Source organism: Dipodomys ordii, unplaced genomic scaffold (genome assembly GCF_000151885.1).
Source record: "Dipodomys ordii isolate 6190 unplaced genomic scaffold, Dord_2.0 Scaffold113, whole genome shotgun sequence".
NCBI classification, from domain to species: domain Eukaryota; kingdom Metazoa; phylum Chordata; class Mammalia; order Rodentia; family Heteromyidae; genus Dipodomys; species Dipodomys ordii.
This window is the reverse complement of record NW_012267329.1, coordinates 5,427,209-5,445,367: the sequence shown is the minus strand read 5'-3', so window position 1 is coordinate 5,445,367 and position 18,159 is coordinate 5,427,209. Positions and strand designations below refer to the sequence as shown.

Genomic DNA, 18,159 nt, shown 5'->3' with positions numbered 1-18,159 from the left:
TTTTTCCAGAACCTTCATCATAAAGGGGTGTTGGATCTTGTCAAATGCCTTTTCTGCATCTATTGAGATAACCATGTGGTTCTTATCCTTGCTCTTGTTGATGTGATCAATTATACTAATTGATTTGCGTATATTGAATCAGCTTTGCATCCCTGAAATGAATCCTGTTTTGATCATGGGGTATGATTTTCTGGATAAGTTGTTGAAGTCAATTGGCCAAAATTTTGTTGAGAAGTTTAGCATCAATGTTCATCAAAGAAATGGGTCCATAGTTCTCTTTCTTTGATGAGTCCCTGCCTGCTTTTGGGCTGAGGGTTGTGATGACTTCATAGAATGAGTTCGGTAGTGAACTTTCTCTTTCAGTTTCTTTGAAGAATTGAAAGAATATTGGTGTGAGCTCTGCTTTGAAGGCCTTGTAGAATTCCACTGTAAATCCATCTAGTCCTGGGCTTTTCTTAGATGAGAGGTCTCTTATTGCTGTTTCTATTTCAATGCTTGATATAGACCTGTTAAGATGGTTTAACTCATCTTGATTTAGTTTCAGCAGGTTGATATTTGCTAGGAAAAGGTCCATTTCTGCCAAGTTCTCAAACTTATTAGCATAAAGGTTTGAGAAGTATTTCCTTATAATGTTCTGAATCTTGGTTGTTTCTGTGGTAATGTTTCTATTCTCATCTCTGAGTTTATTAATTTGGGTGTGTTCTCTTCTTTTTCTGATAAGATTTTCTAAGGGTCTGTCAATTTTGTTAATTTTTTCAAAGAACCAACTCTTTGTTTTGTTGATTCTTTCTATGGTTTTTTGGATTCTAATTCATTTAATTCTGATTTAATTTTAATTATTTCTTTCCGTCTACTCGATTGGGGTTTATCTTGCTGCTCTTTTTCAAGGAGGCTCAGATGTCTCATTAAATTGTTGGTTTCAGATCTCTCCAATTTGTTGATGTAGGAGCTCAGAGCTATAAACTTGCCTCTGAGTACTGCCTTTGCTGTGTCCCAGAGGAGCTGGTAATTTGTGTGTTCATTTTTGTTGAATATCATGAACATTTGAATTTCATTTCTAATCTCTTCCATGACCCACTGGTGATTCAACAGTATGTTGTTCAGCTTCCATGTGTTACAGGACTTTCTTTGGTGACTTTTGGTGTTGAGTTCTAATTTTATTCCCTTGTGGTTTGAGAGAATGCAAGACATAACTTCAATATTTCTGAATTTGGACAAGTTTGCTTTGTGACCTAAAATGTGGTCTGTTTTGGAGAATGTTCCATGTGATGCTAAGGAAAACGTGTATTCTGATGTTGCTGGGTGAAATATTCGGTAGATGTCTGTTAAATCTTGTTGATCTATGCAGATGTTTAGATCTGCAGTTTCTCTGTTGAATTTTGGCCAAGTTGATCTATCTAGTGGGGATAGTGGTATGTTAAAGTCCCCAACAATTAATCTTTGGATCTATGTGAGATTTGAGGAAAAGTAGTGTTTATTGGATAAATTTGGGTGCTCCGTTGTTTGGCGAATTGATATTTAGAATTGTAATATCCTCCTGAAGAAGAGATCCCTTAATTGTATGTAGCAACTTTCTTTCTCTATTCTCACTCATTTAATTTGAAGTCTATTTTATCTGATATTAAGATTGCAACTCCTGCCTGTTTATGGGGGGCATTTGCTTGGTAGATTCTGTTCCAGCCTTTCACTTACAAAATGTGTTTGTTTTTATGGGCAAGGTGTGACTCCTGAAGATAGAAGGATCTTGCTTTTTAATCCAGCTAGACAGTCTATGTTGCTTAATTGGAGAATTAAGTCCATTGATGTTGAGAGATAGGACTGAGAGGTATTTGAGAGTTCCTGCCATTTTATCCACCTTCTTGGGGGCTGTGGCAACTGGGTTCTTCCTATGGTTCTTGGATTCTCAGTTTGGGTGTGGTTTCTTGGCCTTTATTGTGGTCTTGTTGGCTTTCTATGTGTAGGACATCTTTAAATATCTTTTATTAGGGCTGGTTTGGTGGAGATATATTGTTTCAGCTTTTCATGGTATGGAAGGTTTTTATTTGGCCTTCAGTTATGAAGGAGAGTTTAGCTGGGTACAGTATTCTTGGTTGATAGTTGTTTGTCTTTAGGGCATCTGCCATGATCCTTCTAGGTAAATTACATATGCTTTACTTCTTCTTCATTTGGAAAATGAGGATTAAAATACCTGCCTCTGAAATCCATTGTTAGAATTACCTACATTGCTAGGGATGGGGCTTGGTGATAGAAAGCTTGATGAACATTTGTGAGGTTCCAGGTTTGATCTCAGCACTGCAATAAATAAACAAATAGTATCTAGCACAGCACCAGACATCTTACATGCATTTGTTTTAGGTTTTTATTAACTTCTGTAGTCCTTGTTCTTGTTCCTTTGCTTTTAGTCTTCTCTAATAACGCATAGAAGCTGACCCCCCCCACCCCTGCAAAAAGTCCTCTGTGGTCACATAGAAGCTGAAGGCACCAGTCATTCATCCTTTTTGATCACTAGATAACAGCCTTTGTGATCAACAGATGACCTGGGAAGAGCAGAGGCTTTACATCAGACAGATTCATCTTGTGCAACTGAGAAAGGTCTCCTGCCTTTAGCAGAGATGGTGCCTGGGTAACAAACAGGGCCACCCATTCACTCTTTTTCACACTGCAACCTATAGCCTCTGGTGCAAATTCTTCTGTTAGCTGCTTTTGGAATGCATGCATAAAGTTCCTGTATACCTTCTGCAGGGTTCTGGATCCTTATGGTCAGGTCACCCAGGACCTGAAGACCCAAGAAAACAAACCTTTGGCTACTGAAAGCATGTCAGCAGGGAGACATGGTGGTCACTATTTGCTGAGTGACTGCTGTAGCTCATGCCTAAGTCTGATATGAGCCAGGCAAGGCCTTTGTGTATCAGGAAGCAGCCAGTGTGACATGATTATTGAAAGAACTGGCTTTCTGAGACGTGGCTCTGAACAGCTAAGCTTGCTCCCCATTCCACTTCTGCCATGTGTTCCCTTTGCGAAAACCTTGAGTCAAGATTTTTTTTTGCAATGAAATAATGGATTTGAAAGTATCTTAAAAGCTTTAAAGTACTTTACAAATGATTATTCATTTAAGACACTTCTGTGGTCAGAACTTAGAATGAGCAACACTATTTAGAGTCTGAAAAAAAATATATGTTTTCTAGCTATTTCCTTTATTCATTCAGCAGACATTATTCTGAACCTCATGACTGTGAGCTAGACATTTGAATACAATGCTAATACGCAGACAAAGACTTTGGTTTTGCGTTGTGGAAATGATGGACAATGAGTTTGCTAATAAAACACATAAAATGGTACAATAAGTGACCTCATGAAAGTGCTTGCTGTATTGCATAATTATAGGATAAACATATTTATATAGCATACTCACAAGAAGCCCTTCAAGGAAAGGATATTCAAAATAGAACTCGCAGGGTCAATTGAGCCCACTATGGGGAAAGCAAGAAAAAGAATGCTCCAAGAAGAAAAATTACTAGTGCAAGAGTTCCAAGGCAGAAACAAACTTAGCAAGATCACAGAATATAAGGAAGACAAGGTAAACACAACACAGTGGGTGAGGAGAGAAGGGAAGACAATTGAAAGCTTAAAAAAAAGATTAATTAGACTTTGCCAGAGAACCATGCAGACATTCAGGTACAGAGGACAAAGAAAGGTTTATTGCCAGGAAAGGGGGCCAGCAAGACTCCTTCTCACAAGGGACAAGTGAGAAGAAGCACCGGCTATTTTCTGGGGTGACCTGTATAAACTAAGAGGTTTAAGAGGGGCTAGGAGGGGCTAGGAGGCAGAGGCCCTAGTGTGGACATGTGGGTCAGGGGCTTCATCATGGTGGACTAGGATTTATGGCTGCTATCTAAATAGTAGATAAGGGTCCTGCAACTTCCCAGACCTGAAGGCCACTCTAAGGAGCTCTTGTTGCTTTCTATGGTGGTAGCTGCCCCAGAGAAGTGCCCCTCAGCTCTTCAGCTCAAAGCTAGAGCTCTACCTCTTGAGTCATAGTACCACTTCCAGTTTTCTGGTGGTTTATTGAAGATAAGAGTCCCATGGACTTTCCTGCCCAGGCTGGCTTTGAACTCAAATCTCAAATTTCAGCCTCCTGAGTAGCTAGGATTACAGGCATGAGCCACAGGCACCCAGCTTCGTCATACTTTTTATAGATATTCAGTGCCTGCTGAATGAAATGCAAGAATCCTTTACTATAATATAGTCTCTTCAAGATGTACAATTAACTTAGTTTCCAACTAGAGTTTGAATTCAGGGGCTTTTTAGACACTCTGCCACTTGAACTACAACTTTAGCCCTTTTAGCTCTGAATATTTTTGAGGTAGAATCTCACTTTCTGTCTGAGCTGAACTAGACAATGACCCCATAAATATGCATCCTGTATAACTGACCATTCACAAACCATTATGCCCAGCCTTTCCTATTGAGATGGGGGTGGGGAATCTCATGAACTTTTTGCTTAGGCTGACCTCAAGCCACTATCCTCCTAATCTCAGCCTCCTAACCTTAGTGTCCCCAGTAGCCAGGCTGATAGGCACAGCTGCTGGCATCCAGTCCCCATTAAAACGATGGTGAAATGAACTGAATTACATGCCTTCTCAGCTATGTAATTCTCACTGTCAATCTCAAGCGCTTTTGCAGTGAACAGGGTCTCTGACACAGTAATTGGCTGTTTATTTTGCATTGACTCTTAAATACTAAGAGTGATTCTCTTAGCAAAGCGTTACTCATTTATTCTTTGATTCATTGGATCACATCATAAATTATGATTAAATGATGTATAACAACTTTATTCTGAACAGTATGGGAAAAAAGTGATCTGTAAAGATGAAGAGGTGAAAGAATAAACTGGGATTATTGCTGGGATTAAATGCTTTTTATGTAAACACAATGCATACTGTATGTTCCATTCTTTTTATTTCATAGTAGAAACAAAACTATTCACTACCAGTAAGAGAACTAGAAATTTTTCCAGGGATGGTGAGACTTCCAGAAAGTAGATACCTTATGTTTATAAAATAATCTCTCTTCTATTTCTCTTGCTTGGCCAGGCTGTAACAATATGCTGATGGGTATAAAGTCCCTGAAAATAGTGAAGAAGACAATGGACACAGACGGCTCTTGGATGAAAGATGCTGGCAGTGAGTCTGCGAAGGTGTATTTACTAATTGGATCCAGAAACAATACTGTCTGGGAATTTGCAAACTTACGAGCATTCATGGAGGACAGCACCAAGCCAGCCCCACGGAAGCTAATTCTGCCTCTCTCCTGGAAGGGATCAGGTCAAGTGGTCTATAAAGGCTTTCTATTTTTTCACAACCAAGCAACTTCTAATGAGATCATCAAATATAATCTACAGAAGAGGACCGTGGAAGACCGAATGCTACTCCCAGGAGGGGCAGGGCGAGCGCTGGTTTACCAGCATTCTCTGTCCACTTACATTGACCTGGCTGTGGATGAGCATGGACTCTGGGCCATCCACTCAGGCCCAGGTATCCAAGGCCATTTGGTTCTCACAAAGATTGAGCCTGGCACACTTGGAGTGGAGCACTCATGGGACACACCATGCCGAAGCCAGGATGCGGAAGCCTCATTCCTCTTATGTGGGGTTCTTTACGTAGTCTATAGTTCTGGTGGCCAGGGCCCTCATCGCATCACATGCACCTATGATCCCCTGGGGACTATCAGGGAAGAGGATCTGCCCAACTTGATTTTCCCCAGGCGGCCAAGAACACACTCCATGATCCATTACAACCCCAGGGATAAGCAGCTCTATGCATGGAATGAAGGAAACCAGATCATTTACAAACTCCAGACAAAGAGAAAGCTGCCTCTGTAATAGTGAATGGCCTCTAGGAGAGAGAGCAAAATGGCTGTCCAGGACACTGAAGCCACAACCCCTTGATGTAGTAGCATTCTCTTATCACACCCAGGAATAGGTCTAGCGAGTGAATACATGTATGTCTTTCCCAAATGTCACAGACTTAGCTAGTTTCCAGGAGCTTAGGAATTTTCAACATCTATTTTTCATTCCCACCCCCAGTTCCCCAAGGTCTCCTACCTTCTGAGCTTATTTCCAGCCTTCTTTTTCTGCTTTCCTTCATTTGTTATAAATCTGTCTCTCCTCCTCAAATAATCAGAATCCTGCCTCCCTCGGATACTTATTGGCTTTTTCTCCTCTGGCCTTTGATCAGGCTCAAATGCTTACAAACACCCTTTCAATTTTTTTTTATCCTACAGCTAAATTATTATTTCTTATTGACATTTATTTTCTTCTTTATTTGTGCTTTCCCCAAGTTGGTAGAGATAGTAATAGAGTAAGAACGTGAACATTTTGAATGACAACGTCTGTATGTTATTTTCCTTTCCAACCTTGTGAGATGTGTACAAGTCTTTACAAATTGCTGTGATGAGGAGAAATATTTAGGTGAGTTATTCAAAGTAGCACAACTGTAAAATTAAAGAGCTAGAAAATACCACAAATCTTTTGGTTTTTACATCACCCAAGGAAATATCAAATATGTATTATTTGTTCACCCCACCCTTTATAATCAATGTGTTCATTGGTTCAGCTTTAAAATAATAGTCTCTTCCTTTTGCCAAGTTTTTACATCTGCAAAATACCTTTTTATAGGTATTTCCTACAGAAACCCAGCCTGAGGGTGAAGACCCCCACCTCTAGCCTCATCTTGTCTTACTGTCATCTGCTCCTCTCTTCTTGGTTTAAATACAATAAAAATGACATTGAGCAAATAACCTCATCAAGTTGTATTTGCCTACATACCCTCAGCATCAATAGCTTTCAGGGAGTACTGCCTGTGTTGAGTTTACTATGAACAATCCCCAACACACAGAGGCTCTTAGTAAATATTCTGGAATCTGGAAGGAAGCCAGATAGCAGGCAAGTCATTCTGCCACAGCAGGCATGCTGTGTGGCTCAGAGGGCAGCCTGCCTCTCAAGAGGGGCTTCTTCAACGTGTCTCCCATGTGTGTATGTGTCCAATTCAGCTGAGTGTGGGTCACAAGTGCAGGTTGCAGTGCCAGTCTGTGTCATGTGCTGAGACCTCTGTCTTTCCAGGTTGGTCACATGAGAGGACTTGCTTTGTATACTTGCAGCTGTTTCCCTGCCTTTGCCAAGCCTCAGTCAGGATCATAGGCATGAAGAGAGATTTCTTTTCCCTTATGGGAAACAGATCTTCAGCAGAATAGAATAACCCAATCTATGGGTACTGTGTAATGACTCCCAGTTTAATGGAATGGCATAGAGAGCCCACATCTTTTGTGAAAAGAGGCAAGTATGAATGGGTAGATGAGGGGATAGTATTCTCTTTATAGGTCTGTGGCTATTACCTGCCCCATGGGTAAAGTCACATTACCTATTTCGCAAATACACAGAAAGTGATTGCCTCACAATGCAAGTTGGAATTACCAACCATATGTGCAGGAAGGATTTGTGCGTGTATGGTTCCTTTTGAGGAAGAGGAGAGTGTCTGTAATGTGCTGTCTGGCTTCCCTTTGGGATGTGCTTGCATTTGACAGATATGCAAGATACACCTGCCTCTAACCACTCACCCTGGTACCTTGAATTCCTGCACCTAGAATTCCTCTTTTGGGTCAACACAGTTTCTCCAGGAGGCTTCTGTTTATGCCCCCTTGCTTGACAGCACGCAGGCTTGCAAGCACCTTGGGTAAATTTCAGGTGTACATTTCCATTCTGGTGTCTTCTATTGGATTCCAATGAGCATCAATGTCTATGTGACCTACAGCAGTGATTATTAAATTTTGTGGCACATAAGAATCACCTTGAAAGCTTTTGAGAGTTTTAATATCCAGGTCACACTTCTATCCATTAAAGCAGACCCTCAGGAGGTTAAGATCCTCCCCCCTCCCCCTTCCACCCCCATTAGTATTTTTAAACCCCTTTCCCCAAGGTGGTTCCAAAATTCAAATAAGCTTGAGAACCAGTTACTTAATATATTTTAAAAAGTAATTGCTGCCTGTAACTGACATCTGAATTGAAACTCCTTGTACAACCACTTAAGGATAATAACAACAATAAAGCAATCATATAGTTCTAAAACAACTTAGTGTTTTCTAGGGGACCAAGGTAAAGGCAGCAAGTCTCTTGAGATAGCACATGTGGGATTTGGAAACACCCGTGAACTCACATGAACTGTGGCAACAGGCTCCTTGTCAGAAAGTCCCTCTGCTGCTATTTTAAGGAAGTGAAAAGAAAACTGAAGAGTGTCCTGCTGTAACACAACTCTTGTGGGCCCCAGCTTTCCTGGCTGGCTTTACTCCTTCTCTGTTGCTGGTCAGGTTCCTGCAGGGACTGACTACCGGTGTACTGTTTGCCAAGGCAACTTATGTTCCTTTCACATGTACAAATCTCTGGGCACACTAGTACTTTCAGATCATTAGGGTCAATTTGGTTTGAAAAAAAAAAAAGATGTGTCCCATGGTCTGTCAACATTCTAGCTTACACAGAGGCCAGGCCTCTGGTGACTCTGGGGACTATGCCAGAGTCCCCGATGTTACTGCCACTTGAAGCCCATGAGGGATTTTAATCAGCTAGCCTGAGCCATTGGGCCTGGGAGGCGCCAGCAGGGCAACTGGCAGCAAAACCTGAGGCTGCATACAGGGTAAATGCTAGACCCAGTCCTCCTTGATTTGAGAATTCATCACTAAAGCTTTTCTTGGGCCTAAGGGTGCTGGGCACAGGAAGTGCTCCTGGTCCTTAGCCATTTTTCAAGATTGAGCACTGAGCTTTTTGCCACCAACCACTAAAGCCCAGCCAGACACCTAGAGCACCTCATTTACATAGGGGAACTCTTCCCAGCTTGAAGGGAGACTACAGCAAGCAGGTGGGGCTCTTAGGGGGCGTGGTCTGCACGAGGGGGCGTGGTTCCACAGAGGGGCGTGGTCTGTCTTGGAGGGCCGGGCTTGAGGCGGGCTCGGGGGGGCGGGGCTTGACAGGTCGGTCCCAGAGGAACAGGAACCCGGTCGCCCGGGTCCCAGCGGGCGACTCGGAGCGAGGAAGAGTGAGTGACAGCAGCGGGGCGGTCCCAGGGGAGGTCCCCTGGGTGAGAGAGTGACTCTCCCGGACGAGCCTCCCGCGGGGGGGGGGGGGGGTCCCCGCCCCCGTCACGTGGACGCCGGCCCCGGGCAGCCGCTGGGCTGGTCGGTCCGCCAGTTCGTCAGTGTGGCTGGGAGCCGGGTCCTCTCAGGTTCCCCGGCGAGAGTCCGGACGCGGAGCGGCCACGCACCTGAGCCGGTTGGAGAGCAGCCGCGGCCCTGCAGCCAGGTCAGTGCCCTCGGCCTGCGCTCGCCATGGTCGGGACTGGGCTCACCGAGGTGGGCAATGCCTGCGGGGATCCGAGAACCCACCCAGGACGTGGGGCAAGGCGGGGTGTGGGGGGGGCGCGAGGAGGCGCATCTGCAGCAGACCTCCATCCCACCCTGGCCGGGGATCAGAGAGACCCTCCGCACCTCCTACAGGTGCCAGCCCGGCCCTGAGCTGCTGGGGGCGGTCGGTTACCGCAGGAGTTCTGAGCCGGTAGATCCCAGCTCAGCCTGGTTCCGGGAGCCAGCAGCTGAGTAAACTCCGGAGCCCAAGGTGGTAGGGAAGTTTTTTCCCTTTTCCTTTCCCGAGGCTACTCTGTGTCACCGAGTCCGTGTGCAGGTACGAAGCGCCTTGGGCTGAAACCCGCGCTGCTCTGCCGTGGCTAACCGTGCCACATGCCTTCTGCAAAGGCTCCAAGCCGCCGTGCAGTGCAGGACTGGGAATGGTCCTATGTGAAATGGGTTCTCTTCCCTTCTAGCATGCCTCCGCTCCAGGCCCACTGTGTTTCCTCTAATAAATACGATTATTTATTAAAATAGGAGGACTGCCCAGGTTTGTGCAGGATTGAAACAGGCATTCTAGCCAGTACATATATATACATACATACATACATATATATATACATACATACATACATATATATATATATATATTAAAGAGCATCTGGATCTTGGGTTTAGATGCATTCCCATATTTTGGTCTACTTCCTTTCTCATCATCTCCGTCCTCCCCTCTTTCTTAATTGTATTACAGAACGGACATGTTTGTTATTTATGGTGTATTTTGCAAAGTTCGGTGTTTCCACTACAGAAACGTAGTTGGTCACAGAGACCATTTATTTCCACTCTGCGATTATTGTTAGTTTGTGGAAAATACTAAATGTGACCCGATTTAGAAATTATTTCCCTCTTGGGCTTGAGAGAGGCAGCTCATTTGTATTGTGTTTATGTTTATATTTTTAAATTACTTTTGAAGTGGGAGGCGGGGATTTGTGAGTCTTTTATTGCTTTCTCTGGAATTTTATTTCAGGAATGGGCTTACAGGCTTGGGCATTGCCTGGGGGTAACCGAGAGCCCCCAAATCCAAGAACTGCACAGAGTGTGAGGTGGGGAGCCAGTGTTTCTCTAAACTCCCTATTTGGGTGGGGGTGGTGGTGGGTGAGTGCTGAGTATTGAACCTTGGGGATTGAACACATTCTAGGCCATTTCTGGACCATTGAACTATATCCCTAGCCCTTATATAGCATATTTTAGCTAGTAGTAGTTCTTTGGGATTTGGTGATGTGGCCATTATTAGCTTATTGCTACTTAGAAAAAAACATTGAATGTTTGATCCCTATGGGGATAGTCAAGGCCAATATGCTATGATTTTAAGATTGAGTGGAATGAAATAAATGAAAAAGGCAGGGACAAAGTTGTGGAAGTTTTATATGAACAGGGAAAATTTGAGATAATTGTAACAATGCGTGACATATATTTGGGACGGAAGGGGTTTCTCTTGGATTTCTCCCAGCAGAGAAAGATAAAGGTGATGTGAGCAAGGCATGCTAGGACCACTCCTGAGAAGTGGCCAGTGGTCTACCTTGGCTCCCATAACAGCTGGTAGATTAAAAAAAAAAAAAAGCTAGTGATACAGATAGAATATGGTCTCAGCTGGCCATGAAGGCCAGGTGCCACGGTCTGGACTTCAAAAGCAAGGGAGTCAATATTGAATATTGATTTAGGGTTCTTTGAGCTTCTCAAAGTCAGAGACCTTGGCCCTTGGCCTTTGTTAGTCCCACAGAAAAAAACAGTAAATATTTGTGGAATGAGCCATTTGAGGCCACCCGAGAAAGCAGCATTTCTCAATCTTTTATCATCGGCCTGAGAATCACCTGTAATCTTCAAGTGCAGATTTTCGTTCAGTAGGTCAGAGGTGGGACCTGCATTTCTGCCTGGGAAGGTACCTATGATGAGAGTGTGGGTTAGTAGTATTCAGGCTGTCTTGGTCTCAGAATTACTTGGGGGAGCTTTGTGGAACTTGTCAGCTTAACTAGGTCTGGGATGATTTTCGAATTTCTACTCTACTGTTCTGACTAATATCTCAGGTGGGGAAGGCTTGGGGGAAACAGTGATCAAAGAGAGAAAGCAAGTGGGGAAACTGGAAAGCCAATTCAGGTTACATGAGATGAGATGGGGCCTTTGGGGGGACAGGGCTGAGAGGATGGTGACATGAGGACAAGAGAAGTGATTTTGGAAAGATAGAATGCACAGGCAGGAGGTGTCAGTCACTGGACTGATTGGACAGGACAGTATCTGAGGAGAGAGGGCCAATTTGGGGACACTTCAACTTTGGGCATGAGGTATGATGTGCTCCTTAGGAACTGGTCCTTTGGTGGATCCTATAAGGCAGTGGAGGAGAAGGAAGCATGAATTCAAACATAACAAATATTTATTAAGCCTCACAGATTGTGCATTCCATACAAGATGTGACTGACAGCCAGCACTTGGTGTGGGGACAACTAAGCTGAACCTCTTGGCAGTTTTGATTTTTCTTGAGTCACTGTTTTTCCTGCTTCCTCCTTCCTTCAGGGAGTGCCACTTCCCTTGGCCTTATGTTTCCAAGCATCCTTCTTTCATTTTCAGTACTAATGGCATCTGTGTGTCTGCCTTTTCACAGAATCTAGGGAAAGTGAACTGTATCCCTTTATTTGTATTTTTGTTTTTATTAATTTAGTTATGGTAGTTCTGAGGTTTAACTCAAGTTTTTGAGCTTGCTAGATGGACACTCTACCACTTAAGTCCCATCCCAAGCCCTTATACTTTATTTTTCAGATAGGGTCTTGGTTTTTGTTGTTGTTGTTTGTTTTGTTTTGTCTTTGTTAAACGCCAATCTTGGACCCTGATCTTCCTATTCTACCTTACATTTCTCTTGTAGTATAATTTGAGTTACAGGTATGTGCTAGGTTTCATATAGACTTTTTTAGACTTCTTTGTTTTGTTTTCTTTCTGTAATGCTGAGGATTGAACTCAGCTTGAGTTCAAGCCTTGAGCTTGCTAGCTACCACTTGAGCTAGGCCTCCAGCACCTTTTCATCTCCTCCCTTCCTATTTTTTTTTTTTTTTGTGCCTGTAATGAGGCTTAAACTCAGGGCCTTACTGGCCACTCTATTACTTAAGTTATACTTTCAGCGAGGTATTTTTACTGGTTAACTGGGGGTAGAGTCTCTTGGGCTTTTTTTTTTTTTCTTTTTTGCCTAGGCTGGCTTCAAGCCATGGTCTTCAGATCTCTGCTTTGTGAGTAATTAGGATTATAGATATGAGCCATTAGCACCTGCTGCCTTAGTTATTTTTTAGATGGGTCTTGCTTTCTTCCTGATAGACCTGGGTGTGTCCCTTCATTCCTAGACATGGCAGGTGCATACCACTATCCCTAGCAATTGAACTTCCCCACTAGCTGGGACTGTGCCCAGACATTGATTAAGATGGATTCTCTCTAACTTTTCTATCCATGCTGGCTTCCTACTGCAATCCATAATCCCAATATTTACCCAGGTCCCCCTCTTTCAAAAAAATGCACTCCTATGGACAATTACGATATCCCATCTCTGTCTTCTAATAACAAGGATTACAGGCTTGAGCCACAGTGCCCTAGCACCCTTAAAGACTTTTAAAGCTAGTTTTGTTGGACCTTGTAGAGTTCCCTAGGAAGTCTGTATTCTTACCCCTCACACATCTGGTAAACACTCTTCTCAGAGACACTGTCTTAGAGAAGTCTACTGAGCTTTAGGAGTTCCTAGGGACTACTGACTCCAAGTCTTGTCTTCAACAAATTTATGATGTCTCTTGGCTTTAAGGTCATTGGCTTGGTGCTCCTTGGTAGTTCTTGCTTTTATTTGCTGACCTAGTCACATATACACATTTATGCACACTGAGAGCTAGGCATTCATTGTGCACGATGTCTTTAATTCCCCATTCTATGTTGTATAGAATGTTGTGACCTCTGTTAACACATCAGTAGACACAGATGGGATAAATTGCTCAGTGAAGCCAGGCACCAGTGATGCATGCCTGTAATCCTAGCTACTCAGGAGGCTGAGATCTGAGGATCAAGGTTCAAAGCCAGCCCAGGCAGGAAAGGCTGTGAGACTCTTATCTCTAATAAACCACTAGAAAACCAGAAGTGGCACTGTGGCTCAAGTGGTAGAGCACTTGCCTTGAGCTGAAGAGCTTAGGGACAGCACCCAGGCCCAGAGTTCAAGCCCCACGACTGACAAAAAAAAGAAAAAAGAAAGAAAAGAATTGCTCAATGATAAGAGAAAGTATAACATTCTTGTGTGACCGTTAATGCTATGTACAGGCTGGCCCTAACTTAGCTGCATTTCCACTGTTCCCCAAACTGAGGGATCAACAGTTCTTTTCTTTGGTGCCTCTTCTTGGAAATACCTGTTATTTCTGCTATGCAAGTCTATGCAAGTCTTATTACTCCTTCAGGATGCAGATTAAGTTCTTGAAATCCCCTCACCCTCATGTCATTTTTACTCTTTTCCTCTAATATGATATGCATATTGCAATAAGTACAAATTTCTGCAGCATCCCCTGGCCATTTTAATTGACATCTCTATCTACATTCTGAGATTCTTTCAGGATTCATCACACTTGGCCTATGTCAGCAAGTGTGTACATGTATAGTATACACATGTATGACATGTGTGTATCATACATATATCATACGTAAACCTGGCTGGCTTTCCATTGTTTGCCTCAGTGAAGAGGGAAGGGGGGAAGTTATTTTGTGTGGAAGAGGGAAGGTTCAAGAGCAGAAGTTGAAAGACAAGGAGCAGGAACAGGCCCAAGGAGAAGTGGCCTGCCTGATTAGAGTCTCCAAGGAGGGACACCTGGAGAGGAGAAGCTGGAGTCTTGGGCTGGAGAGAAATGGTAGAAGACTCTGAGTGTGGTGGTGTTCATCTGTAGTTCTCCACAATCAAGATGGTAAGGCAGAGGCATCACTTTAGTCCATGAATTTGAGACTAGTCTGGGCAACGCAGTGGGGCCCGGTCAAATTAAAAATTAAAAAAATAAAAAAATAAACTTGATTCTGATGACATTGACAGTTTCCAACTATGAGAAAGCCATGGTACTAGTGTCTTTTCAGGAAGCTTCTGGGCTATGAAGGGCAGGTGAGAGGGTTGGAGAGGGAATTCTTGTGAGGACAGGTCATAATAAGCCTCCTTCCGGGCTGGGAAGGTGGCTCAGTGGTAGAGTGCTTGCCTTGCATGTACGAGGCCCTGGGTTCGATTCCTCAGCACCACATAAGCAAAAAGAAAAAAAGCCAGAAGTGGTGCTGTGGCTCAAGTGGTAGAGCGCTAGTCTTCAGCTGAAGAGCTGAGGGACAGCACCCAGGCCCAGAGTTCAGGCCCCACAACCAGACCAAAAAAAACAAAACAAAACCCAATCATAATAAGCCTCCTGACATAGAGGAAGTTTAGGACCTAAATCAAGGCAGTGGTACTAGGGCTAGAGAGGAGGGAACAGAGATGGATGAGCTTGCCAAGAAATCCAGCAGGATTTGGTGACTGATTGGATTTGAGGGAAAGAGAAAGGCGTCCAACTGGACATTGACATTTTGTGCTTGTTTGCTTGGAGAAGAATGAGGCAATTGTGAGTAGCCTGAGAGCATGGAGGAGCTTGCTGGAAGGGGAAAGGAAAATGAGGGTAGTTGATTCATGTGGGAATCAGAAGGGAGTCTTGGGTCATTTCTTGCTTGTCCTTGATGTTTTTACTGACAAAGATGGTAAAGCCCAAAGCAACCTGCCCAAGGTTACCCCTCTCTTAATGGCAGACCCAGGCCTCCTGGCCTTGTGGCCTAGGGCTCTAGTATCTGTAGCCCAGTAAGTTTGTCCAGAGAGCTGTCAGAAGGTCCAGATGGAGATTCCATTAGGCAGCAAAAAATGGGAATGCAACCAAATTGGGGTGAATTCATTTGCAAAACAACCAGGTCTGGATTCATATGAGTCAGAGACTCAGGGGAAGTATCTACTGGCGGCCAAGGCTGATGGGGCCTGAAGGCCCAGAAGGCCTCTTTTTTATCCAGTGGCCTTCCTATATGTGAGGCTGATGAGGTAGGACATATGTTTGTTTTTTTTAACCTAGTATTAGAAGTCTTATGGTATGCTCATTGGTGCCTATGTCTAGTAACCAGGGTTTTCTAAGGAATGCAACCATCAATTTGATAGTGTCTTGGAAAGGTATATTCCAAGAAGCAAACCCTCCTGTATTCTCTCCAGAGAGACTTGGAGGAATCCATTCATCAGTTCATGAGATATTGCTTGCATAGTGATAGAGTGGAGATAGGAGCAGGGGGTTGGGGATGCTATAGCGAGCTGGGGAAGGCACCAGCCTTGAGGGCTTCCTGTAGCCAGAGGCCTTGTAGAAACAGGAGAGTCAGGTATCCATCCAGATGACTAAGTGCCACATCTGTTAGAGGAGATGAGCACAGTTGCTCTATATTCCACATTGATGTCCAGGGTCTCAGTGGCTCTGAGGCTGGGGTTTCCTTTGCCTCCTCACCCCTTCCTTCTGTACCCATCTGGGTTCCTCAGCCTTTAGCCTTCTAGGACAGTGTCTTGCCTTTACCCTAGCGTATACCCTAGCATAGGGGTCATTTCAATTGCTAAGGTAGAACTAGGTTACTGTATGTGAAACACTTAGATTGTCTCCTGGCATGTAGTAGTTGCCAAACAAAAAGGCACAAGGACTATTGGAATTCAGTTTTGAGAGAAAACTTGCTAAACCTCTGTGCCATTTCTTGCCAGTTTCTCTGTTATCTTGTTTCTGAGGTTGCATGTATATATGTATGTATGTATGTATGTATGTGCTCATGTTATTTTCTCATAGAGATTGGAATGAGAGAGAGACAGAGACAAAGAGAGACAGACAGAGAGGAGGGAGGGAGGGAGAGAGAGAGAGAGAGAGAGAGAGAGAGAGAGAGAGAGAGAGAGAGAGAGAAAGAGAGAGAGCAGTATAGGAGCCAAGAGGAGAGATCTGATGTATTGACTACTACTAAAGGAAAAGAAAGGGAGTAGAGCCCTACCTTATGCTAAGACCCAAAGTGGTTTACCTCTGAGTGGATTACCTCTGTTCCTTGCATATACTCAGGACAATTTCTTCCTCCAAACATAAAGCTGTTTGATGGATAGCCAGCTCAATGCTGGTCTGCCCTCATGAAGACAACAGAAGCATAGCTAGGCCCCATAGAAAGCTTTTCTGAAGAGAGGGTAGATGGCATTGACAAAGACCTTCTGGGGATCCACTGAGGATCCTGTGCATGCTAGGCAAGTATTTACCATTGAGCCACAGCCTAGCCCAGGAAACAGACTTTTAAAGGTTCCAGGATATTTAATTTATTCATTTTATTTTTAAATATTGTCCAAATGGATGCTTTTGAGAGTGAAAGGAGGTAAGTGAATGCTAAAGTTTAGCTGGATCCTGAATGATGGGACTGCTCAGCAAATGGGGACATGTGGCATCAGGCTCAGTGTTCCACTCTGTGAATCCTGTGAGCAGCAGGGGCAAGCAAAGGGAGAAGGGAGAGGAGAGTGGATTGACGCTGGCACAGGGAGGAGGAAAGCTGGAATGTGATTGAGGATGGGAATGGCAGGTTCTTCTCACTCATTACCAGCGTGAAGGAATAGTCCTTGGCTCTGACACCTGACCTTGACTGGATGTCATGAAGCTTTGTTATATAAGCTCTTCCTGAGATCAGCCAAGACATCTGGTTCTTCAATGCAATACTGCTCACCTGGTAACAGCAACAACAGCCCTGTGTGTCTGTCTAGGTTTTCACTGTGCTGCGGCTGACTGGTGCTCTACAATACCCCAGGAAGGGATTATTCTACTTCTGGAGAGAAGGAAACTGCCTCCTCATACCCACCCCACCCCACTTATTCTTTCATGGAATAAGGCAGCAGGCCTTTCCATCATGGGAGCTTGGCCTCCCTGTTCCTTGGGGACCCAGAGAGCTCTAGAATGGGGCTTTGGATTAAGCATTCCTCCATTTAAATCCAGGCACTATACAGGCACTCTGTTGCTGCACTGAGCAAGTCTTTTTAACCTTTCTGGACTTTAAATTTCTCATCTGTTTAATGGCTGAGCAATAATAAGCCTTCTTTGGTTGTTAAGAAGATTAGATGAGATGATGTAATCAATGTTGACTACAGTACTTGGCATATCGTAGTAACCAATAAATGATATTATCACCATTTTTGGACTCAGGAAGCCTGAAAACAACATTTTATCAAGAGAATGGATTTGTGCTGTTCAGAGGGCACACCATGAGATTTCAAGAGAGAAAAGTATTTCCTAGGCCTCTAGATATGACTACGGGGTGGTCAAGTGTTCAGGACAAGGGCAGAGCATAGAGCTTAGAGTCCAAACCAACTCATTGAGACTTGTCAAGGTAAGTTCAGAGTCCTACTCTTGTCACTAAAATCAATTTGTGTGTATCCTACTTTCCAAATGGGAAAACTTACATAAATTGGCTCCCATGGCTATATTAATGAGAATTCTGAGTTTAGGACTTGGTAGGGGATCTTTTCTCTGGCTATACCTTGAAGCAAGAAAAAAAGAGGGAGCCCTAATGCTACAGAACTGGGGTGCTTGTCCTGTGAATGTGAAAGGACCTGAGAACAGACAGGAAGACACAGAGATGTCATTGCGATTTTCAGGTGGAGGAGGGGGCTACCACATTTGGTGTTTTTTCTAGAGGGAACAGGTAAGGAACTACGATACTGACAGT

General features: G+C 43.8%; 2 protein-coding genes across 4 annotated transcripts in view; both read left to right on the top strand.

Annotated features, from left to right (window-relative positions):
* The window catches only part of Olfml1 (olfactomedin-like 1), a 40,568-nt gene extending 33,777 nt beyond the window's left edge, over nt 1-6,791 (top strand). The window contains exon 3 of the mRNA XM_013028719.1: nt 5,094-6,791. Within this exon, the coding sequence (XP_012884173.1) occupies nt 5,094-5,881 (788 nt within the window). The 3' untranslated portion in view covers nt 5,882-6,791. The remainder of the gene's footprint in view (nt 1-5,093) is intronic.
* A 2,445-nt stretch (nt 6,792-9,236) lies between these two features.
* Nucleotides 9,237-18,159, top strand: part of Ppfibp2 (PTPRF interacting protein, binding protein 2 (liprin beta 2)) — a 135,605-nt gene continuing 126,682 nt past the window's right edge. For 2 of the 3 annotated variants that reach the window (XM_013028790.1, XM_013028786.1), the window contains exon 1: nt 9,237-9,346. The gene's annotated coding sequence lies outside the window, so the exon portion shown is untranslated. The remainder of the gene's footprint in view (nt 9,347-18,159) is intronic. The other variant, XM_013028785.1, reaches the window with a different exon arrangement.